General features: G+C 40.1%; 1 protein-coding gene across 5 annotated transcripts in view; it reads right to left on the bottom strand.

Annotated features, from left to right (window-relative positions):
• The window catches only part of zgc:136858 (uncharacterized protein LOC678543 homolog), a 119804-nt gene that overhangs the window by 5009 nt on the left and 89022 nt on the right, over nucleotides 1-25773 (bottom strand). For all 5 annotated transcript variants that reach the window (XM_043709359.1, XM_043709360.1, XM_043709361.1 and 2 more), the window contains 4 exons: nucleotides 25468-25582; nucleotides 24573-24710; nucleotides 22797-22963; nucleotides 20843-20931 (listed from right to left, as the gene is read on the bottom strand). In XM_043709359.1, coding sequence (XP_043565294.1) covers nucleotides 20843-20931; nucleotides 22797-22963; nucleotides 24573-24710; nucleotides 25468-25582 — 509 coding nt within the window. The remainder of the gene's footprint in view (nucleotides 1-20842; nucleotides 20932-22796; nucleotides 22964-24572; nucleotides 24711-25467; nucleotides 25583-25773) is intronic.

Below are 25773 nucleotides of genomic sequence, written 5' to 3'. Positions count from 1 at the left end.
GCGCTGTGAGGCAACAGTGCTAACCACTGTGCCACCGTGCCGCCCAAAATTGACAATTGACAATGGGTTCACAGTTATGATTAGATTCTTACTTCCAGATTTTACTGAGTTCAAATTACACCATCTGCTGTGGCAGGAATCCGAACTTGGGTCCCCAGAATATTACCTAGGTCTCTGGATTAACAACCGAGCGATAATATCACTAGGCCATTGCTCCCCTCTGCGAGGTTCACCTGACTGACCTCATTGCTATCACTACATTCCACACACCCCCAACAATTCTTTTTCTTGTAGCCATTTTTATTAGACTTATTAGATTCCCTACAGTGTGGAAACAGGCCCTTTGGCCCAACAAGTCCACACCGACCCTCTGAAGAGTAATCCACCCAGACCCATTTCCCTCTGACTAATGCACCCAACACTATGGGCAATTTAGCGTAGCCAATTCACCTGACCTGCACATCTTTGGACTGTGGGAGGAAACCAGAGCACCCGGAGGAAACCCACGCAGACATGGGGAGAATGTGCAAACTCCACACAGACAGTCACCCAAGGCTGCAATCGAACCTGGGTCCCTGGCGTTGTGAAGCAGCAGTGCTAACCACTGAGCCACCGTGCCACCCCATTCCTGGTCCAGTTCCTCTGACTCAGTCTCGGATATGGGCAGTGTACCTGACCATAGACCACCTCCTGTGCCCAGAGCATCTCGGAAGAAGTTCATCCTCTTTTTCGGGAGGTAAATCTGTTGAAGCTGTAACAATTGTTATGTCCATCTCAGACTTCGAGGTCTCTTTGACGTTAGATGGAGAGGGAGAAGCCAGGGGTTCAGATGCCTTTCCGACTGTTCTGAGGGGCCAGGTATGTTTTGCTCCTGTCCTTTTTATGAGTTTGCAGCTTTCATGTGGTCCACATATTTGTTCAGGACCACCTCACCTACCCAAACGTTGTCAACCACGTGTCTGACCCATGCAGGGCCATCTCTGTGGTTTCAGCACCAACCTTCATCCCCTGAAGAAATCTGTCTCTGTCCCTTACAGGAGTCTTGTGTCTGACACTGGCATTCTTGATGCCATTTCACCCACCCTCCCTGGTCCAAGAAGGTCAGATTTAACCTGGTCCGGAGTCTCCTCCCCATTAGCAACTCTTCTGGAGCAATCCCTGCAATTGCATGAGGGATAGTCCGATAATCAAACAGGAACCGGGACAGGTTGGAATCTAGTGAAGCTGTAGGCTGTTTCTTTCAGCTTGCCTTTGAAGTTGGGACTGCTCTTTCTGCCAGACCATGGGACGATGAATGGTATGGAGCTGTCCTTATATGCCAAAAGCCACTCAACTTTATGAAACACTCAAATTCCCTGCTAGTAAATGATGGCCCGTTGTCTGTGACCAACACTACTGATTGCCCATGTATTGCAAAAGGTGCTCAAAGCTTTTTTATCGCCATCCCTGTGTTTGATGAGTGAACTCTGTGCACATTTAACCACATTGAGTGGGCATCCAAAATGACTAATAACGTTGAGCCCATGAAAGGGTCGAATATCCATGTGTAACCAAATCCAGGATTTAACTAGCCATTCCCACGATTGTGGGGGAGCTGCCGGCATTAATTTTTGTCCTTGTTGGCACAGCAGGCACTGCCCCACCAACAGGCTATGTCTGCATCCAATCCTGGCCACCAGGTATAACTTCTCGCCAATATCTTTATTTTGGAAACTCCTGAATGACACTGGTAGTTTTTAGCCAGTATCTGGCGGCAACCTTTACTCTGGACAATCACGCTTGCTCCCCATAATAACATGAGATCCTGTATGGTGATCTGGTCTCAACAAGATTTCAATCCTGATAGTGCTGGCCCTTTTGTTTCCCCATCACCAGCAGCTGTTTTAGTTTTATCAGGACCGGACTTTTTTGTGTCCACGGTCTGATATTGTCAGATGCGGCTGGAAGGGTGGGCAGAAAGTTCAAAACCAAATGGATTCTTCAAGTGGCAGCACCATCGGTGGGATATCTACTGGTGGGAGGTGGGTCAAGGCATCCAAATTTGCTACTTGTTTTCTGGACAGTGTTCCAACTGGTAATTGTACGCACCAGAATGATAGCCCATTGCTGAATGCCATCTGAAGCTGTGGGTGGCATGGCCTTTTGAGTAGCCCTTGCAGGGTGTTGTGGTCTTTATTATTACAAGTTTATGTCTGTAAAGGTATTGATGAACATTCGCACACCAAAGATGGCCGCCAAACTTCCTTCTCTCCCTGGGCATTATGCTCTGCATCAGCCAATGTCCGGGAAGTATACCATATTGGGCATCCCTCTCCATGGGGCAGTCCGTGAGTCAACACTACCCCAATACCATATGGGGCGGCATCGCATGTCAGCATGGGATCTTGCTTGGGATCATAGTGTTTTGCCAGGATGGTTTCCAATACCTTAGATGATGATAGCTGCTTCTTCACTTTCCTAAAGGCTATGGCTTGGCTACAATACTATTTCCAAGGCAGACCCTTTTTCTATAGGCGAGATAAGGGTGCCAGGTCCATAATAATTCACCAATCCAAGGAATACCTGGAAGAGGTATTTCTCCCTTCAAAGGTGCATGCCCCCACCCCACTCACCCTCCCAGGGGAAAGGTCTGAGGACTATATCCAAGTTCTCTAAGTGCTTCTTACTGGTTTTCCTTGTTATTACTATGTCACCTAGGTAACTGGTGATCTGAGGTAGACCTTATAAAATGTTCTGCATCGTCCGCTGAAAAATGGCACAGACTGATGATACTCCAAATGGCAGTCTCATATATTGGTACAAAGCCTTATGGGTATTAATTGTAGCATACGTCTGGGAATCCTCATCTAACCACAAATGCAAATACACATGGCTCATGTCCGTCTTCGTGATAGACTGTCCCTCCTGCCAGTTATGTGTACAAGTTCTCTAAGTGAAGGATTGGATATTTATTCAGCTGCAAGGAATGGTTTACTGTTTATTTAAAATCCACACAAACGTGAACCAACCCATCGAGTTTCAAATTGGTATGACGGGTGCTGCCCATTCCACAAACTAGACCGGTTTGATGATTCCTTTGCTTTCAAGCCTTTGGACTTCTGCCCATCAGGCAAATGGCACCGGGCGGGCCTTGCAGAATCGTGGGATTGCTTCCTGGTCAACATGCAAGGTGGCCTTTGATAGTCCCTTGATCTTGCTGAAAAATGCCCTGTATTTAATTATGATTCCCCTCAGGCAGTCAATTTCTAATCAAAAATATTGAGCCAGTCAAGGTGAATCTTTCTGAACCAATTTCACACCATCAGGCTTGGGCCCAAATGTTTCACTACAATTGGCAAGTGAACCAGCTGTTTCTCATAAGAGACTAGAACCAAAGTTGTCCCCTTAATCTGTAAAGGTTGCCTGGCATAAGACCTAGGCTAGACTGAGAACCTATGAAAATTTAAGGTCGGAGTCCAGACTGGTTCTGAAATCACTGATACAGCTGTGCCAGTATCACCATTCATTAGAATCAAGTGGCCATTTAACCAGATTATTTTGATTGGTTCTGATTTGGATGTTGGTAAGCAATTTAACTGTTCCAAGCCAGATGTAGGCGCACCCTCCTGGATACCAGCGTACTGCTCAATTCAGGCCTTTTGCTGTCTCGAGTTTGTATACCAGCAGCAACTTTAATTGCTTGCTGGCCGAGTTCCTGAAGAAAATATTAACCTGTTTGGCTGAGGTTTTGGCTTTGTTTTGGTGTTTTGCTGTGGGCTGACCTAGAGTCCCTAGGTCCTGAGTGAGGCTATACAATTGCCTTCACTCAAATGGTGTCCTCCAAGCTCAGTCAGCCTTGCGAGGGTGTTCACTTCCAACAGTATATCCTGAAATTCATATGCTGCACTTGCTGCATTTTCCAATGACAAAGCCAGTTGCAGTGCCTGCTTGAAGTTCAGTTGGGCTTTGGCTAGTAGGCACTTTTGCATGGTTACATCATTAATCCCAAATACCAATTGGTTTCTCAGCATCTCATTAAGGGTTAAACTAAAAACGCATGCCTCTGGCAGCTATCTTAACCTTGTCAAAAATCCTGATACAGATTATCCAGGGTTTTGAACTGCCGAGTAAAACCAATAGCATCTCAGAATTAGAGGAAGCTTGAGGTTGTATCTTCCTTAACTAAATCCGTCAACTCTTGAAATGTTTTACTATCTGGTCCCTCAGGAAATGTTAGGCTCCTAATAATCAAAAAAGTTGCGGGTCTACAAGCTGTCAGGAGACTTACTCGTTGCTTTTCTTCTGCCCCATTCATTGCCTGGAAAAAGTAACGCATTCTTTCTACATACTGGGCCCAGTCTTTGACAGCAGGATTGAATAAGTCAAGCTTAACAAATAATAGCATGATGCCAGAACTGCTTATCCCAACTGAAAGGCAACTGTTGGGAGTGAATTTCTTCAGGAGCATTTTTTTTTGCTCATGGCTACTTAAATAACTCCACAGAGGCCGGCATCCTGTCATCAAGTCACCTTTTATTTACACATGCATAGTACTTGACATTGTTCTGGCTTCCTCAGAGCCAGCTCTCCGAGTAAACAGAACCTCTGACAGTCCTGTTTATGTCTTTCACAGATTAACAGCCCCATTCTGTGAACTCCACCTGCTGACCTCATTGCAATCACTACACGGTACAATGGGCTGAATGGTCTCTTTCTGTGTTGCATCATTTTATGATTCAAGAATGTGTAAGCCTCCTTCTCCCACAAAAATAGTTGCTACTGAAAGGTGTATCTACAAATTGTAGATAATTGGCTATTTGAAATGTTCAAACTTCATTTTCTTTTAGTTTGTTATCCAGCTGATTTCTTGCAAACCCTGTGCAGGTTTTGAGACTGAAAACTATCAGTAACACCTATTGCCTTTCACAGTTATTGCAGTAAGATCCAATCCATCTCAAAGCCTTATCTGTAGATAAAATGTATGTATTTGCCACTTTAAGTGTTAACACTCCAATACAGTTTTTTTAAAATGGTAAAAATTTCACAAAAGGTCTTTGTTTATCTTTAGTAATTTTTCTGATCTTTGCATCACTTAAAGAAATTAGGATTTGTGTATTCATTCATTCATTCAATCAAATAGAAAGGCACAACAAACATACGTTCTAAACCAGAGAGTAAGAAGGGATTATGGATATCTGATGGTCTGACATGTTATAATATCAATGGGGTAGTACAGCAAGCTTTAATCACCCTTTGACCAAACTTTGAACATCTGGCCTAATGTGCTTCAGTGCAGGTTATGGATGATAATACTTATAAAGTGCTCTTGGACATTCTTTATGCTGAAGCTTCTATAGAAGTCACTTTACCTGGGTGGGTCGAATGATCATGGCAAAGCCCTGTGAGATCATATTGAATATGAACATAATGCATTGTGCAGCCCTGGAAAATATGGTATCTGACTTTCAAACTGCAGTGCTGTGCAGATGTTTTGAAGATGCCAACAGCTGATCCTTGGAAGGTTACAGCAGCAAAGTTCAGGGCCACAGTGACTTTGATGGATATTCACAGAGCATGATGAGCAGGGCTGCAAAGTGTGAGACCTGTGGCAATGAAGGCACAAATAGCAGCAACAATTTACCTGGAGAGCTGTAGTCTCCTGCAGTATTGGTTCTCAGCCATCGCCAAATGGCTTCATCACCTGTGGCAGATTCTATGTCGGGACATGGCCTCAGCACCCTTTCTGCCTGTCAATCCTCATCACTGGAACCAAAATTGCCGGCCACTACCTTACATTGCCAAGGACAGTTGAGAGGCCATCTGACCAATCTTGTTCCTAGTCTTACACCCTCCCATACAAGGAGGGTGCCAACCATCTGCACTTGACAGTGTGGTTACTGTTCACTCCCTTTGTCAGATATACTCGGCCAAAGGTACTTGACTATCAGTGGAGGCAGCCACCTCTGCCTTTGACTTTTATGGGGTACAGCTAAATCCTGGGGTGCCTGGTACCAGCACCCACCCGGACACCCATCTCTCCAACTGGTCTGTTCCAGTATGTGCATCCTCTGCTCTCCTGTGCAAATCCTGACATTCTCACATCAGCATGTTCTTAATGAGCACTTTAATTAGTGTTAATTAGGGACTGGGCAGGATCACAGGACTGCCCTCTACCCACCCTCATGAACATGGTCAGCACTGGATAATGCATCAAAAAACTATCATATTGAAAATACGATCGCCAATCTCCAGCCACAAATATCCTGGCCAAAGCCAAACATTCATCTCAATATTTTTGATTTAACTATTCCCAAAGAAGCCGCTTAGGAAATCTGCTTCTTATCCTCTCCTCTCAATGAGGAATTGTAGCTTATTTCTATTTCACTACCTGCTCCTGTTGTTGAAACTAATACTGAGAAGCCCAAGTGGTTACTTTGTGAATGTAACCTATATGCGATTTATGAGAGATAAAGAACACTAATCCTTGCATTCTGTGGCTGAGTATGGTACAGAGTTGACAGCTTTTGAATTTTGATTCCACTTTCACACAACCGCATGAACAGGACTTTCTCCTTGGTGTCAGAGTTAGCAATAATTCTTCAGCAACTTCAGAGATTTCTTGAGCACCTTCCATGCTCCATTGTTGGAAACAGAATAGTGTTACCCTTATAAACAAAAGCTTGGTAATAATTGACTAAATCATTGTGATTATTATCTCTGGCTTTCAGAGTTCTCCGAAATGCTGACATAGTTTTTTCAAAGTTAAAAATCACACAACACCAGGTTATAGTCCAACAGGTTTAATTGGAAGCACACTAGCTTTCGGAGCGATGCTCCTTCATCAGGTTATAGGAGCGTCACTCCGAAAGCTAGTGCTTCCAATTAAACCTGTTGGACTATAACCTGGTGTTGTGTGATTTTTAACTTTGTACACCCCAGTCCAACACCAGCATCTCCAAATCATAGTTTTTTTCAACTTCTAGATAACGCATATGCTATACAATTTTTAACTTTGATTTGAACAAGTGTTTAAATTATTTAAGACTGCATCCTTCTGTATTACTTAATCGTAAAAACACCCTTATTTCAAACAAAACAAAACATGCCTGAGAGTATAACTGAAGCAGTTATATCTATGTTGTTTTAAAATTATAACATGGAAATTGAAAAATGAAAGCCAAGAAATCTATTTCTCCCCAGAAGTTTGTAATTTCTTGCTCTAATATTTGGGGGTACTGTGATCTTTGCAAGACTGAACACGGAGCACTAATCAAGCAGAAATTGTAGGAAAATATGACATCAGTGTTTGTACAATGATTATTTCAGCTATTACACTGGTAGTTAAGGACATTGTGATGGGGTTTTTCATTTACTATTCTGTATCTAGGCGCTTACCAATACATAAAAGGATCCAATAATCACCAGTGAATGAATGCAGTCTGTTTCCTGAGGCCAGGCAGCATTCGCATCCACTTTGTTAACTTGTCTCCGACACAAAGCAACATCTTTATAGCAGTTAACATTAAAAAAAAATTCATTTCCTCAGTGAACAGTATCAAAAGTGTATCCAATCCTATCAATATTTGTTACTCCAATCTCCTGTCATTGACATAGTCCTTGGACATATGATCCACAAGGCTCCTGGCAAGCATTCAATATCTTGCTGAAGTAGCTAATCTTCATGAATCAGGTTAGACAGCAGGAATTTACCGTCTATTTGGCCAGAAAGACAGGACAGGATGTGACAACAACACCTTGCATTTATATTGCACCTTTACAATAACAAAATATCACAACGCACTTCACAGGAATGTTATAAAGCAAAATTTGATGCCAAGCCACACATATTAGGGAAGGTAGCCAAAGCTTAGATCAAAGAGGAGGTTGCAAGGAGCATCTAAAAGAAGGAAAGAGAAAAGAGGAGGCTTAATGAGGGGATTCCAGAACTTAGGCTCCTGGCAGCTTAAGGCATGGTCATGAATGCAAAGGGATACAAATTGAGGGTGACCAAAAGGTCAGAATCAAAAGTACAACAGTTGAAGATGATTGTACCTAGAATGCTATCTTGAGGAACTCCTGCAGAGAGGTGTCCTGGAGCTGAACGACTTACTTCTAACAAGCACAAGCATCTTCCTTTGTGCCAGGTATGACTCCAACGCAGGCTCCTTTAACAGCACTTTCCAAACCCAAGGCCACAACTATCTGAAAGGGCAGAAGATACGTGGGAACACCACCATCTGCAAGTTTCCATCCAAGTCAACATGATGACTTGGAAATATATCGCTGTTCCTTCTTCGTTGCAGGATTAAAATCCTGCAGTTCCTCTGCCAACAGCATTCTGAGTTAATCTGCAGCACCAGGTCTGCAGCATTTCAAGGAAGCAGCTCATCACCACTTTCTCAAGGGCAATTAGGGACGGGCAATAAATGCTGACCAGTGAAGCCCATGTACCATCACTTAATTTTTCAAAAATCTGAGGACTTTCAGAATAGAGGAGATTACAGAGACAGGAAGTGATAAAGCCAAGTAGAGATTTGAAAAGGAGGCTAAGAGTTTTAAAATCAAGATGTTGCTTGATGGGCGAAGTAGACTTGGTGTAATTAAAGGCACAGTTTTTGATGGTCTCATGGTTCTAGATAGTAGATTGTGGGAATGTGGCTGGGGTGCATTTAGTCAAGTCTATGGGGGAAGACCATAGAGATTCCATTTCAGCAAGGAATATTAGATAGCAATAACAATGGGTCATTGACCTCGGCATGCTGAAATCAATCTAACATTCCCTCTGGTAGTTCTAATCAGCTACCACTCACACATATTCCTCTATTAGTAAATAGATATGTTTGGAATCTTATTCAAAGGCAGACAGAGTAAATCCATGGATGAGATAATAGGTGTAATCAAATATTAAAAGACATTTAAATAAGTACATGAATAAGAAATGTTTGGAGGGATATGGGCCAAGTGCAGGCAGGTGGAACTAGTTTAGTGTCAGCAGAGACTTATTGAACCGAAGGGTCTGTTTCCATGCTGTATGACTAAATTTATGATAGATCTTTTAGCTTTCTTAAATAGTTCTATGAACAGGTAAAACAATGTGACCCCCTTTCAAAAAAAGGACTAAACTAATGGTTTAAAGGTTTAGTGTGTTCTCAGTTTTAATTATTTAGCCATTGTGATGAAACTTTGAGATTTAGGTCTATGCATTTAACACCATTTACTGCAAATTTGGATTTGAAATTCTAAGTTAAACATACAGAGTTGTTTTCACCTTGTTTATCTTCATTTCTGTTTTTAATAAACTCTTGTTTTATTATTATAAAACAAAGACTGCAGAAATCCATGTCTAATCTTTGGTAAGAGATCACTTCAGTAAAAAAAACAAAAAATATCTACTTAGCCAGTTTCCTGTCATGGATCGGAATGATACAGTAGTAATATCAATTCAGCCCATAAAAACTGGGACTGCTAAATCATAAGATTATCCTACTGACTGCTTTCCCTGAATAAATATTGTGGTTACAGTTCTCTGATTCATAATTGTTGCCATTTATTTCAGGTATTTCTTTGAAGAATTCTGGCAAAATAGAACTTTCTCCGATCAAAAGTGGATAGATGGTACAAAAACCATTGGAAACACAAGATTTGATGTGGAGAGAGTTTAAAATATCACATAAAAGAATCAGGTTGAAAATCAGAAACCACTTGATTTCTACAGAACAGAGAAAAATGGGACATGGGAGGAGGGTAAATGAAATTTATGAAGAAAGAAAAAGAAGTGAGAGGTTTAGAGAAATGCTGAACTTTTGGTGGCTGCTCAGTGGATGGAAGGTATGCCTGGGTTTTCTTCATTAGTGCTGTGAGCTGTGTTACAGGATAAACTAGCTTAACTCCTTTACTCAAGTGACATTTACAATAGTCAATTCCATAAATGCTATATCACTCTGAGCTAGAGAACAGAAACTAGAGGTAATAATCTACCTTTTTATGCCCTAATTTGAACCCAGTGAGAAGTATTGTATAAATCACTGTGGGCTTCTTCCTTTCTTCATAATCCAAAATGTGACACATGTTTTGTTGCCAAAGCAGCAAGTTGCTTAAATGCCTTTGGCCAAAGGTTCACAGGACTTGGATCATTTCTTGCTTCATAACCCATGCCTACCTGCATTCTCCCTTATATAATTAGCTACTCCCCTGAAATGCATCATCGCTAGCTGCCTCATCTATACCTTATGGTAGTGAGCTTATATTCTAACCACTCTGAATAAATATGTTTCTCCTGAATTCCCTATTTGATTTATAATCTACTTTGTATTTATTGCACCAAGTTCTAGTCCCCTCTGTAAGTAAAAATATCTCTATCTCCAATCTATCAAACCATCACAGAATATTAAAACCTCTATATGGTCACTCTTCAGTCTTTCCTTTCTATAGAAAGGAGCCCTGGCCAGTTCAACATATTAGTTTTGCTACTATTCTAGTACCTATTCCAATGTCTCCATATTATTTTTTATAATATTCAGAACAGGATTTTGTTCACAATAGTACTCTAAGCACTTCAAGCATTTCTCAATGATTTAAAGAGGGAAAAATGTGGCCAATTCATAGTGCAAAAATAAGAGATCTTGCAAAGTGCATGCACTATTTAGCTTGAGAGCTTTTCTTGCAAATTAGATGAGATTTTTTGGTTTAAGTTTCATTATTTTGTTAATATAACTGTAGGATGAAAGAAAGTCTGTATTTTAAAAATATCCATTATTAAAGAGAGGAGGAGCAGCTGTTCACAACAAGATGTTGTGGTTCACCATGCAGGCATACAAATCAAAAATACCGAATTCAAAAAGGCTGCAAGATTCACAGAGGTTTCACTTGAGGAAGAATATCTGGGGGTGGATCCAGGGGCGTAGACTGGACACAGCCTTGCTGTGAAAGATATTTCAGAGGTTATAAATTCCCAGGCTGAGAAAGGAGAAGAACAGAAGCAAACCTGATGAAGCTAAAAATTACTTTGGACTAACTAACTGTGGGAGAACTGAATGTGTAGAGATTGTGTGAAGTGCTTTTGAAGTTGTGCTTTAAAGTTTTTTGCCTCCAAAGAAAGTTTTTAGTCAATATTGCTTTTCGTTTTTTGTTACAGTAAAACGCTTTAAAATTTGTAATCTTGTTATGTGATCCGATTAGCTATGAATGGGAAGTTCAAATTTCTTTTTGTGATTCTCTACAAGAATTGTAACATAACATTTAGTGCTTCTCCTAAAATATCTGCCATACTGATCTATTTAAAGCAGTTTAAGTTCATATTTTAGGCAAGACTGTATATTCACCAAATTTTGCTTAATTATATTAATATCTTCAAATAACTTGTCAAAATGCTAATTTTCACTCCAGTATGTCTTTCCATCCAATTTTGCACCATGTAGCACATGGTTCAATTTACAGTGCCATGAAAACAGAAAACTGTGGAAACCCTAGCATTGCATTATATGAATATGAGACATTAAACAGCATTATGCAACCCTGCTTCATTGCCACACCACTTCAACATACTTAAATACATACTAGTTCTAACATTATCTGGATCATAAAATTTCATGCTACCCCCCACAGTTCAGTTAATTTAGTAACTATCTCCACCTGTTCATTTTATCAAAATGAGGTTTTCTTTGTTCAGTGAGTTTTTTCTTACAAATTTTTTATTTGCAGTTTTTATTAAATTTTTTCTTTCCCTTTCTTTCTCCTTTTCCAAAGATTTTTTTAAACCATGAAAGCTCTGCTCTGCAACTGTGAACAATTTCCTGTTTGACCTCCCTGTTTGACCTCCCTGTTCAGATTTCATCAGCTTTTTCCCCAGAAGATTCAAATCAGAAACAGTTCTACTCTCATTCCACAATAGACAGGATCAGGAAACTCTTCCTTAATCAGGGCAAATTTCAAGTTCAAGCCGTGCCACAATATTGCTTCCTTTTGTATTCTTAACTTAGCTATGACTTTTGTCCAAACAGCTTGCAACCTATCCTGGGAATATAAGGAACAATGTGGCTCTCAAATATTGATATTCCACATAATGTTAGTCACTTTGATGCACACACTGAAATGGATTTACAGTTATTTATGTTAAATGCCAGAATTCATCAAGAATGATAATTAAAAGGCTAGCTCATCCTACCAGGTATTTTAGAGATTTCTAGGATGTAAGGCTGACCAAGAATGAATTGGAATAGCAGTATTTGGAGGGTGCAATGCATGCTTGAGGGTGAGGGTAGCATAAAGACTGAGGTGAAAACAATGACAGTTAATCTTAAGATAAACGTGGACAGTCTTTGTGAGACTGAACTTGGAGAAGACATAGGAGGTGGGAGGGAAACCTGAGGGACAAGGGAATTGAGGGCTGTGACTAGAGGAAAACCAGCTGGATATTTGGTTAAATCTGCAAGGAGATGGGGGAAGCAGTAGAGAAACGTGAAAGTTGGTTTCAAAGAACAAAGAGGTCATGAGATCCTTGACTTGGAGGTGGTGAGGGTGGAACAGATAGGGTTTTATCGAAACAGCTGATTATACAGTTAACATTAACCCTCATTGGGCAGGAACATTAATTTATTTTTAAACAGGAAAAATGAGCTCTCAAGAACAGAAGCTTTCGTTTCTAATTCTTAAAAATAAATCAGATTTGATTCATCAAAGCAAAACACCACAACCTGTTTTCACTGTAATTTTGTGAGAATATCTTTAAGCTTTAAAATTATGGAAATTGCAGCTGAGCGTCAATGCAAAGATCTGTTAAAAATTACAACATACAATTGTAGAAGCTGATTTGAGATTGTTGCCTCAGGATTTAACAAATGTGTAAGTCACATTTTTGAACCTGCAAAGCTATTAACATTCAATGAGTGTGCTTAGGTGGATATGAGCATTTAACAAAATCTGCAGGCTTAAACACAGCATGATCCGTTGCTATTGCCACAATGACAAATAATAAAAAAAACATTGACTGGCGAGTAAGGAGGAATCAAAACTAGTATGAGAGAGAATTGAGGATGACAAATATGACTGAGGTACAGAACAGGAAAGGCACGACCATGAACAAAATTTTTTACAGGAAATTACTAATATATTTAATAAGGAGAAACTGCAATTACTTTCAAATACTTGATTTCATTTAATTTGAATTAGAACACAAAACTTGTCACTTATCAAGAATTCAGTTATCAATTAAATAAATTACATGCACAATTTGTTTGCATTCCTCTGTTTAGAATGTGGGACAGCTCTTACAGGGTAATATGATTTTAATATGGCCGTAAGTTGATCAACTGTACATAACCAGGGGCTGTATATATGAAGAAATTTTACTGGGATGATTGATTAATTTTTGAGAATGCTTTATTTCGCACAATTATCTACAATTCAAACAACTGGGGTAGATCCTAATGATGCTGTTTTTGTGAGTTGGCTTAACTGTTCAGCTTCATTTAATCCAGAGTAAATTTGCTCTGAACTGCTGCCAAGTTTGAGCCTGTGGAGAAGACTTGCAGAGGATACAGGAATATCCCACTTTCTCAGTAGACAGCTGAACAAAACCAACCCACCTGCCCATAAACAGAAACCATGGATTCGAAGCTCCCGGAGGTCTTGGCTTACACTGGACTAATCTAGAGGCAGGAGTTAGGATGTTACAATCAGTGATAGTCTATCAATAGCAATGTAAACTTCCTCCCTTGAGTTTGAATGCAATTATGATCTTTAAGGATTTAAGATGTTGATGGTTTTTTTTATATAGGGTAATGCTGGTAAAGCACAGCAGGTCAGGCAGCATCCGAGGAGCAGGATGAAGGGCTTTTGCCCGAAACATCGATTTTCTTGCTCCTCGGATGCTGCCTGACCTGCTGTGCTTTTCCAGCAACACTCTAATCCTGACTCTAATATCCAGCATCTGCAGGCCTCAGTTGTGCCTTTTTTTATATATCCAACTGCACTATCAAATACTTCCAAGCCATTTAGAGTTTCAGTAGAGAATTAGTGAAGCTTCATTTACATTGCCCTGTTAGCCTCTCCCTGATTAAGTATCAGATGTCATAGTTATAGAATGATTTGCATTTCCCTGTTTGCACTTTAAAACAAGACCAAACTAATATCAGTTTAAATGCAAATTTACTGCATTTGTATGGTGCACTCTCTGACCTTGACTTAGAAGACCAGAGCTCATACTGGAAATGGGCAGGACCGTGATCAATGTTAATCAGGATGTGATGAAGTTACAGCCTCCAACTCGCTCTATTTACTGGATTATTATTTCCCATTGATGTCCCACTGAACATCTGCAGTCCGAAGCAGGGCAGAGCCATTTTGAACATATATTCAAGGGATGTTCAACACAAGTCAGGTAAAACTGGATGAAGGTGGAAATATAGTGCCTTTTTGAAAGCTACTGTGTTCAAAAGTGTATACATGTCTCCATTTAAGTGTCCCAGCTGTAACAGGTGCTACACACATTTTGCTGCTGCTCAAAACTGGGACTTCCTTTCTGAGTGTGTAGGCCAGCCAGATGAACACTGAAATAGTGTGTTATGGGTCTCAAGCTCACTTAGGTTGAAATTTTTGCAAACAGTTTGATTTAACCTGAGTCAGTAGCTGGAAATCACTGGCAAGGGTTTGTGGACTGAACATGACAGAACAAAATGGTTTTGGGCTCTATTATGTTTAAACAGATTATTGAAGACTGCATGTTACAGAAGCAGTCTGACAACACAAAGGCAGTGGAGCATTTGTGGAGATGTAGTAGAGATGTAGAGCTGGGTCTTGTTAACGTACTTACAGGAGCCCATCCCAACAGAAGGTATCCCTGAGGGACAGCGTGTTGAAGGTGTGGTGGAGGAAGAAAAGTGGGTCCTGGAAGGTGTGGGGGTGGTAGTTGAGACAGTGTGGAGAAATAATTGTATAACAGAAAGGAACCAAACCCAACAGAGAGAGGAAATTGGAGGAGTATAATGCGCTAGACTGTGGCAAAGGCTGCAGAATAGTGGTGAGGAGATGAGGATGAGAAGAGATAAGGAGAAAAGAAATGGAGCAAGTGAGGACATCATTCAATATGATCATGACTGATCATTGTTCTTCAGTTCCCCTCTTGCTTTCCATATCCCTAACCGTGAATGTAGGTTGTAAATAGCTGAAGCCCTTAATGCTGATGCTTTCACCATTTCACTAGTGACAGCCCTCCAAGTAAAAAATGCCCCTTTTTACTCTTAAGGTTTCCTGTCTGATATCCAGTCCTCTAGCATATTAACATGACCTTAACTCCATGACCCCTTATCAGGCATATGACCTTTTGTATTGTATTGCATCTTATCATATTGCACTTGGAAGTTCATAAGAGTAACACTACGGATGCACCTTTATCCATCCTATCCATCCTCAAAAAAGCTTACATTTTTCAAATATTATTTCCCTTTCATAAAATCACATTAGAAGATCATAGTATGATTCAAAAAAGTGCATTTCTCAGACTTCCTTACAATGTGACTCTAGAATTCTTACAGTGACTGACGCTACATTAACTGTCTGTATCCTGTTTTATTTCTCCACCATTAATATACTATGGACAAAGCCAGCCAACGTCTGTGAAGGGATTGGAAGCCTTACTGGTGAGACATAAAAGTGGAGCTGCAAAATGAGTAGCAGCAATTTAGAAGGGAAGAGATTGTTAGAGATGGGGTGATAGTCTGCAAAGATGGAGGGAGTTACTAAGAGCTATTTTAAAAAGTATGTGGATCCTAGCAAGGATCTCTTTTGATATTTTCAAGTACGAGACTTCGTACAAAAAAAAGACCACATTGATGACTAATCCTTATAAATCGGATATGGAAAGGAGAGTCCTTCGGCCAATGGGTGCACCCTCGGTCAGTACTCTCTATCACTCACTAGGTAATAATGTATTGAAGGACATGGAACGGCTATATAAAACCTCAACTCAAGAATTAAGGATGGAAATCTCCTTAGAGATGTGGGAGGACATCTGGGAAAATGTCAGGAAGATCTCTATCTGTAATAGGACTCAAGCTATTCAATTGAAGATACTTCATATGGCCCATATAAATCCAGAGTGACTTGCAAAGTTTAAGGCAGGAGCATCTCCAATGTGTCCTAAATGTAAAATAGAAGTTGGTACTCTCACTCATTGTTTGTGGACATGCTATAAGATTCGTAGATACTGGGACAGTGTAGCAAATGCCTTGGCAAAGATTTTGGGAACGGAGATTGGGTTAGACTCGGTGTCTCTCCTTTTCGGCTCTTCAAATCTTCCCTCTCTAGATGGATATGGGAAGAAATTATTTTCTATCCTCTCCTTTTGTGCAAGGAAAAACATATTAGCAAGCTGGGTATCCAAAAGTCCTCCTGGACTTTCGAACTGGCATAGGATAGTTATGGAATATATCCCTCTAGACTTCCTTATGAATATGGAGCACCAAAAAACAAAACTGTTTTATAGAACGTGGAGATCCTTCCTGGGCTACACCGATGCAGATGTATCGGCCATATTGTCTAGGAACTTTGTTTAGCCATGAGGACTATGTCTGTTGGTTCAGGGGCCCCTGGGAGGAAGAATCCCGTATAAATATGCGTTTTGTTATGACATGATGTAATTTTACTTTGAACGCTTATTTATTTACTTTTTCCTTTTTTTCCTCTCTCTTTTTGTTGTTAGTTATGTACTATACTGTAGAGTCATAGTCATAGAGATGTACAGCATGGAAACAGACCCTTCGGTCCAACCTGTCCATGCCATCCTATCCATGCCCCTCATAATTTTGCAAACCTCTATAAGGTCACCCCTCAGCCTCCGATGCTCGAGGGAAAATAGCCCCAACCTGTTCAGCCTCTCCCTATAGCTCAAATCCTCCAACCCTGGCAACATCCTTGTAGATCTTTTCTGAACCCTTTCAAGTTGCACAACATCCTTCTGATAGGAAAGAGACCAGAATTGCATGCAATATTCCAACAGTGGCCTAACCAATGTATAGATTTTTTTCTTCCTATATCTTATTTTGTGTTTTGGTAGTTTGTAGAGTAGATTAATAGCTAACTTTTTTTATATTGATAGTCATTATACTGTAAAGTGATTTCACTATTTTGTGTTAGTTTTGTAATTTTATAAAAAACCTAAAAACGTTTTTTTCTGTTCAATAAAAATATTTATAAAAAATGTATGTGGATAATATATGAGAAGAAATATATGATATGAGCTACTATGGGCACCAGGAAGGCAAGTAGGGCGATAAGCATTTCATAAAGATACAGTTAAGAGAGTAGATGGTAAATTTGAGAACAAATAAGCTTAGAAAGTTTGGCAAAAAATAAAAATGAGAAACATCATGCTGTTGGCATCACACTGCATTGCAAACTAGCTGTCCAGCCAACTGAGCATAGAAAACTATGGCGTTGGAAGTTCTTTGGTCTGTCGGGTATGTACCATCTCTACCAAAGGGCAATCTAGTTAGTCTCTCTATTTAGCCTTTTGCCCATATCCTGCAATACTGTCTCATGCTTTAAGTATTTATTCAACTTCCTTTGGCTACTGAATTTGAATTCATAAGCCTTTGGAGTGCTGCTCCTTTGACAGGTATATGAGCAGCACTCCAACAGCTTCAGATTTCAAATAAAGCTGTTGGACTATAATCTGGTGTTGTGCGACTTCTGATTTTATTCCAAAACTAAACCAAGACCTTTTTCACCTTTTTTCACCTTGCTGCCTTGGCATCTTTTGTCAATCACTTTAATCCTCCAGGTAATGATGTATCTCTTTGACATTGTCAAAGCTCCAAGATCCCCAGTAAGGCATCACTTGTGGATTGCATTTCATATTGAGCATTGAAAACTGGATTACTGAAAAACCATCAATTTATATACTGCAGACGTAAATGTGATCTTATCCACTTCAATTCTGTCTGGTAATGAATCAACTGTAGCTATATAGGCTGAATCATAGGATGAGTTGCTGACTCTACCTGTCATTCATCCCTAAAAATGCAGTGTTTTGCTGGCATCATTATCTAGTTAAATTTGAGTAGAATGTTGTGAAAATAGATTTGCCACACAACAGTACAATTTACTTTAAAATTACAAGGTAGGAGATTCATAGGATAATTCACCACTGAAAAGCCAAACAGCACATCATGGTTGTGCAGGTCCTTTCAAAGAGCTTTCAATTCGTCTCACATCTCTGCCCTTTACCTATAAATCTACAAAATTTCCCCCATCAAGTACCCCAGAAACTCCATTAACGAAACAAATCTTGGCAACACCAAGATCTCTATAATGTTGGACTATGCTTTGAAAATGGAGCAGACTTGGGTGCATGATTTGACAGTCACGTGTCAATTCAGAGTCCAGCTGAACTTGTGAAAGTAATTGATGAATAAACCTCTCCAGTTCTCACCCGGTATTCCTAAATGCCGAGGTGATTTAGTTGAACTCTTTTGCACAATTTTGAGCTGTCATACAAGTCTGTTTCAACATTGTAGTTCCACAAGTGGCCACTGTGTCTAAATCTTCAGGTAAATAACAAGAAAAGAGAAGCTCTCTGAATTAAAGCAGGACTATAGGATGTTAGGTGTAAACTTCCAACAAGCAGAACTGGTGATCGTTCCAACACTGCAACCATAATCACCAGACCAAACAAGACTGGGGTTAAAGAAGTAAGAAAAGCATAGAGAAATTGTTTTTAAGTAGAAGAATATATTTTCAGGGATTGGAATGGAGGTCGGACCGAACACACTACAAAGAGGTTTTGTATGTAAGGTGGCCCCAAACAGATGGGCGGGCACTCCCCAATAAATTGAGTAGGAGGAAGATTCCTTTCAAGGGCGGGTTGGCGGTCCACGATCAGAGTGGGTAGGACACTGTGCAATTTCCTTGCTGGTAGGAAGAACGCGACAAACATGAAAGAACACGTTTGCAGAAAATAGTCACCATTTCACGCACGCGAGGTTGGCTACTTCGAATTGTTGCCTTTCTACCAGAAACGGCTATGGATTTCTTATTTGAAAACAACTAATACAGAAATATGGAAAAGGTAAAATCTGGGATCGACTTCTATTTAATATTTATGATAGTGGAGGTAAATAATCCATTTTAATGTTTGTCAGTTAGTTTATTTCTATTCAACATCACCCTTCACATGTTTTCTACGTTCACAAATTCTATGCTAATCTGTATAATCAAAGGAAATCCCTTGTTTCTTTGAACTAATCCTTTCCAAATCATTACTTTGGTGTGGTTAGGGTGGGAAGATGATAGCTGTAACTACTGCAGAATGAAGTGAGATTAGAAGGCTGGTTGAGGGATTTGTCACCTTCTTTGAGGTGCATTATTTCCAATACATCTGTACATGCTCCTACAAATGGCAAAAACTAGAACCTCGTCCTCACATAGTCTGGTTGTAACCAAGCTTCTTGGACACATTCTCTATCACATGACTTGATAATACAGTTTCAAGTGTGCTGCTTGAGTGACTGCTTGAGTCAAAATGTTTACAGTAAGATAACTGAAAGATGTGCCACAGCCTGAAGTGTGATGATACATAATTCAGTAATGGCTTAAATTGCAACCCAATTAACATTTCCATTCTTCCAACGTAGCTAGTCCTTCAAAACATTTTCATTCTAACTGTTTGTGGAGATTCCACACCCTCCAAGATGAAGTGGACTTCTTGCTGAAGTGTAGTTCCACAAGAAACATTCACCTGCCAGACCTCACCAATGTGCCCATTATTGGTATAGGGACTTTGGTGTTCAGAAAATGTTCCCTCACTCACTGAGTACAGGACCCAAATATATTCTCGCTGATGTACAAATTAATAAATTTTCATTAGGTGACCACTGGATAGCAACCCAGAGCTCTGTTTACTGAGCACTCAGCTGTAAGCTCAACCCAAGGATTTCCCTCGGTCAGGCTCTGCACATAGCTGTCACAGATTGGAGCATATATGTCACCATGTGAAGCTCCAAAAATCCCCCGAAGCTCCGAAAGTGTGAACTGCCAGTGTGGGTGGTCACCATTTTGAAATGTGGAAGGTCATTTATATTTATATGGCATGGTTTGCTGAATAGATTAATCCCACAGAAATAGCTTTAGCCACAATCAAACAATTCAGAAATCTGTCAAAGTCACTGTCTTTAACCTCTGATGAAAAGAGTTCATGGAATTTATTCTGAGTGAATTTAGCTGGCTATGACATCATCACAAATATCCCACTCTGGATCCGATGCAGTTCTTTCAGTTTCATAACTGTCCCTCCACCACAACTCATCTCCCTCTCAACTCACTGAATTGGTTAGTCTGCATCTTCTGAACAATCTGGTGCCAATTTGTGCACTGTGATCCCATGATCAACATGTGGACACCCATATCAGGAAGTGGGTCAGACATATCTCCACTTTTTGATGCAGTTACTCGCTCTCAATCATTCACCTATCCTGTTGGGTGTGAAGATGATTTTTGAAAGACTTGTTGAGGCACATACTGAAAGGTTGCCCTTCTTACATAACTGCATCTTAGCAAAATGAGGTCTTCTTATAGGCTGGGTTGATTTGCACACAATCTGTGATACTTGTCTCCTCTAATAGCTTGGTTGAGTTTGGAGGTTACAGGCAGAAATCGTGAATTTGTACCCAATATCCACACATTAACTTTCCAAAAGAATATTTCAGAGATTCACCAGTGTCGACTGGAAAAATTCTTACTAGAATAACACATCCAAATGCAACTGCCCAAAATGAAAATATTTCTCTAACTGAGAAGTTACATTTCATTGTTCATTGACAGAATCTACACAGAGTTATCAGATGGACATCAGATGGTTAAAGTGCCTTACCTGTCACCTGCTCCAGATACGTTCAATATTTCTTTGGGTTCAACAGCAATTGCTGGGTAATGGATAGCACAAACTTTACCAGGTACAATCTGGAAAAAGTACAAAAACATTTATATGCAGAGTCACCACCTATTGGAGCACAGATAGATCATGGCATGGGGTAATGGAATGCGAATGAAAATGTGCAGAAATGGAGTGACCAGTCTTAACCATGCTGTTAGAAGGAGGTGTCAATCAGAAGGTCAGTATTTGTCCCACTTGGAGAACAAGGTAGACTGGAGATTGGGTCGCCCCAGTCATTCTTGGTTTCAGGAATGAGTGTGTGCTTAAGGATTGTCACATTCTTTTTCCTACCTTTTGTAGGTAACTCACTGGCCAGGGGCTAATTTGACATTACGTTATGGGACAAACTCAAGAACGAAAATCTGACAGTAAGAACACAATAGAAAATTAAGGAGCGTGGTGATACAGCAGGGATGAGAAATGGACAATAAAAACAAGATTGCCCAAGAAAATTTACATTTTTAAATCAGTCTAAAACAAGGAAAATTAGGTATCTAAGTAGGTTTTACAAATATGGCATTAACACAGAGTCCCAGGTGGAGAGCTCAGCAATATGTGTACAAACATAGTAATGCCAGAGGATTCAATTGTTGGAAAGGCTAACTAAACAAGACCAATGTTTGAATGTATTCTAGCTGCTAGGCTCCAGTGTACCTGGGCTTTGAGAAGGTTCATGGGAACAGAGTTGGTAGCATATCAAACTGAATTACAATTAATGTGTAGAAAACGAAGTAGAAACTAAGGCAGTTCTCCCAGATGGTTTTTAAGTAGGAATAGATTTTCTTGATGATTATGTTCTGAGAACATTTCTGTTCATTATATCTAACCAGAGTGTTCAGGATGTGTCATCATCGAAGGTTGACCTAGACAAACAGATTGATATGACGAATGGGCAGGAAAGCAGAGTGGAAGCCCTACAGTAACCTGATTGCTTTGAATAAACAAGCAAACCCAACAGGCTACTCGGTTTACTCCAGCTCCTGTTTCTTATATTCTCAACAATGATTTACAGAGAAGATGGGATTGGTTGATGCTGAAATTTGCAGATGATACCAAAATATGTACAGTCTAGGCTTTATCACCAAGTGTAGATAACAAGAATCCAACATGAAAGATCTTAACAGGATCTTCATTCCATGCTAGAGTATATTGCAGATTCAACAGAAAGGTACCAGGTAAGAGAAATATGAAGAAAACCATGAACGATTGGATCATGGTGAAATAGAGGAACTCATGGTAATGAAAGGATGTGACGCAGAGTAGCTGAAGGGGCAAGATTGAAGATTAGTAATTACAGGAATAAATAAACATTATTTACATGACAAGAGAAACTTCTTCAAACAGAACTGAGGCTATGAAATGATATTCTGGGATTAGTGCTCTAGTTAAAACCTGTGAATATTCAACATTAAGCGGAATAGATAGATGGAGCAACAGGGATTGAGTATTTGGCAACATAGTGAGTAAATTTAATTATTCATTTGTGTGAAATTAAATTTTAATGGAGTGTTTGCACTAAAAGTTTGCTTTTATATTTTAACTTTTATGTATTTGCAAGGTAACAACTCATTTCAGTTGTGCAGTGGTAGCCAATGATGTAACAAAAATCGAGGGGCTACTCTGTGGGGAATTATTGGCTTGTGACAACACACTAACGTTCTATATATGGATTAACTGAATTGTGTCCAAACTCAACAACCACTCTCACCTCAGACACCATTCAACAACAACTAGTAACCTTGGAGCAAGTTGCTAATCACCTTGTTGCCAAAGCAATGTGTGCAATGTTTGGGAAGGAACCAGAATTAATACCAACATTTTGTGAATGAATAAACAGAAGATGTAAGTAGGTTTCAAGTCAATGAATGAACATTTCAATTTAGTTGCATACCTTAGAAGCTTTCTTTGGCTGAAGAAAAATAGTTTCTTCTTCACTTCTGCCACACAGCAGTACGCCTTGGTGACCCAGAGTTACAATCACACATTGCAAGTGTTTCAACAGTGGCTGTGACATGTCCAGCGCAACACCAATGACATCATCCATCAATGTGGGCAACTCTGCAATTGAGAAAAGGAGGGTGATAACCTTACAGACACTGAAGGAAAGCTCAAATGATGAGTGGATGTTGAGTGCAGCAGTGCATTGATCTAACAAATGGCCAACAGCTATGTGCATTCATAGTGACAGAACATCACATCTACACTGCTTGAATAAAATAATGCCGCCAATTCTGATCGTTTTTCCTATTCAAATGCAAGTTATTTAGAAACAGAACAAATTAACAGATATATTAGATTGTCCAAATGTATAGGATTTAAATTCCTAAGAATGGGATTTACATTTCCAGTGCTCAGTGAGAGGCCTGATCCATCTCTCATGGATTGTACATTCACAATATAAACTCTCCAGTCATGGGCAAAGATGGAGATATACAAATATTTGTATAAAATATAAGCCAATAGATGTGCTTCACCAAAAAGTGATAAATGTCAATCATTGTTTATACTGAGTTTCCCTCATGCCATCCTCCTCCTTGTTTCACAAACTTCTAACTAAAATACTTCCAAAAATACAAGCCAACTCCCAATGCAGTGACATATCGGTTTATACAGCCGGTGTGTTACTATAGTGTGGAGAGTGTGTGTTTGTGTATACACACGCACGAACACAGTTTTTGATTGTTGCTGTGCTGACGTAGCTCTACTAAAAGCAGTCGCTCCCATAAAAGATGTATCTATTGGAGGTCAATTCCCACAGGAGGATTTGTATCAGAATGAACAATGGGCCTGTGAGGAAGAAAATATCTTTTTTTGAAGAAATAAAGTGGAGTCTCAGTATTAATTAAACATAGAATGCACAACACAAATATAGTAATGAAAGATTGAGTTTGTGACAATAAGGGGAGTAATGGGAAATACTTGCTCTACTAGTTGGGAAGTCTAGTTCCAAAAGGCTGCACATGTCAACAGTGACTGTGCCTCCTGGAGATGCTGGTGCTCACACACGTTCAGAACCTGATCCTCTGTTTGCAGGTGTCCCTTCCCCCTGCCCTTTGGAGCAGCATGTGGCTGAGGAGAAGGCAGATATTGCTGGTGCTGGTGTTGCTATTCCTCACTACAGCTGCGAGCTACAGCTGCATAAGCTGTTCCAATCACACAGTGAAGGTTGAGAGCAGGAAACTGCAGGTGAAGGTCAGTGAAGTCTGAAATCACCCTGTCAAGAAGTGAGAGGACACTCTCAGTACAAGAGCTGTGAGCACCAGACTCGCTCACAAGCAGGACTTGTAGTTATTTCGTTTCTATGCTTGAAGCCTTCCCAGTTTTATTGAAGAAACATTATCCTCTTTACATGCACCGAGTTGACTGCAGCTTGAGGAACCTGTACACCTGCTCTAAACACCAGATTGTTGGATTAAATTCACAGCTAACTGCGAATTTCAATACTCCAATTCTTTACCCAGCAGCCCCACAGTTTAATAGCAAACCAGTATGAATTAAACCTTGAAGTGGGTGGGATTGTGATAGGTTTCTGCCCCTGCACCATTTTGTGAGGCTTTAAACTTGCTCACACTTGAAACCACCTGACAGTTTGAACTCTGCCTTTTACCTGTGTTAGCTAAAATTTGTTTGAAACGTGCTGCAAAATAAACACATTGGAAATGATCACCTGTTGGCACTGGTAGTCCAAGAGCCTCATTCATTGCCTTTAGTTCCTGCAGATTGGGTGATGTGAATGTCATAGATTTCCAACTGTCTGACTCAAATGGTTTGCAAGCTGCGATAGAGTCTGTCGGTTCAAATAACACTGCAGACAAGACAATGCATATAAAAGGTGGTGAAGTTTCCTTTAACATCCCATGGTTTTAGCAACCACATTTAAATACTGTTTCTGTTGCCAAGAGAATGTCAGTTTTTCTGTGCAGAAGTGGCATAACTATCATTGCTGTTGCTGCTTTGATGGAACCAGTACTGGATAAATACTGTTGCCCTCAGCAGTTAGTTGTACTGCATAGTAAGACACCTAAGATTGTCTTTCAATGTATAAATGAATGATTTTTTTGTCACATATATTTAGGGAGATATAGCGAAAAACATTTTGTTGCCACAATCCAGCGCCATTTTAAGTTACAAAAAGAATAAAGTCCTTAAATAGAGTTCATCTTCATCAGTCAGTGTCCCAAACACAGGTCCAGGCCTTTTGCAAGGTCTCTACACAATTGGTGTCAAGGATTCCCTGCTCCAGGGACAGCAATGATGACGCTGATGCCCCAGGAGACCCTGGCACCTCATGCTGCTGCTGTCCTGTTGACACTGTAAGAGACTCCACTTAGGGCCTGCTAACATCTGGAGGCCCCAGTGCAGCACCGACACTGTCGCGATTGATGAGGGGTGAGGTGCCCCTGGGCTAATTAACTTGGAATTGCAGTAATAACAACTAAATGACCAGTGGAACCATATTGTTGTGTAATCATTAACGAGTCTTTAGGTCTTATTTTGTTTGGTTTGAAATCCTAACTCATTGATGTAACACTTTCAGTTATGTGCCTGGTGCACTCCATTACCTGGTGTTCCATGTTCTTTCGCAACACTGCAGACATAATGGATAGTCGATGCAGGGATATTCCCATCTAGACACACTAATGAGGCTGATTGGAGTTGCTCCTTGAATTTAGAAACCTAGCAAATAACAAGCAGTCCAGAAACACAGAGATCAGAATTGTGGGAGCCAGGGGAACAAACTCTGTGGAAAAGTGAGCTGGTAGAGTCGTTCTCTCGCAGAAATTCTATCAATTCATTCTAATGTCAGTTTCTGTGTATGTGCCGATTAATGCTAGGGATAGTAATTCTATCTACTAATGTCAGTGTTA

This window comes from Chiloscyllium plagiosum, chromosome 19, assembly GCF_004010195.1.
Source record: "Chiloscyllium plagiosum isolate BGI_BamShark_2017 chromosome 19, ASM401019v2, whole genome shotgun sequence".
Lineage (NCBI taxonomy): Eukaryota > Metazoa > Chordata > Chondrichthyes > Orectolobiformes > Hemiscylliidae > Chiloscyllium > Chiloscyllium plagiosum.
Note: the sequence above shows the minus strand (reverse complement) of the source record. Positions and strands in the feature narration are given on the sequence as shown.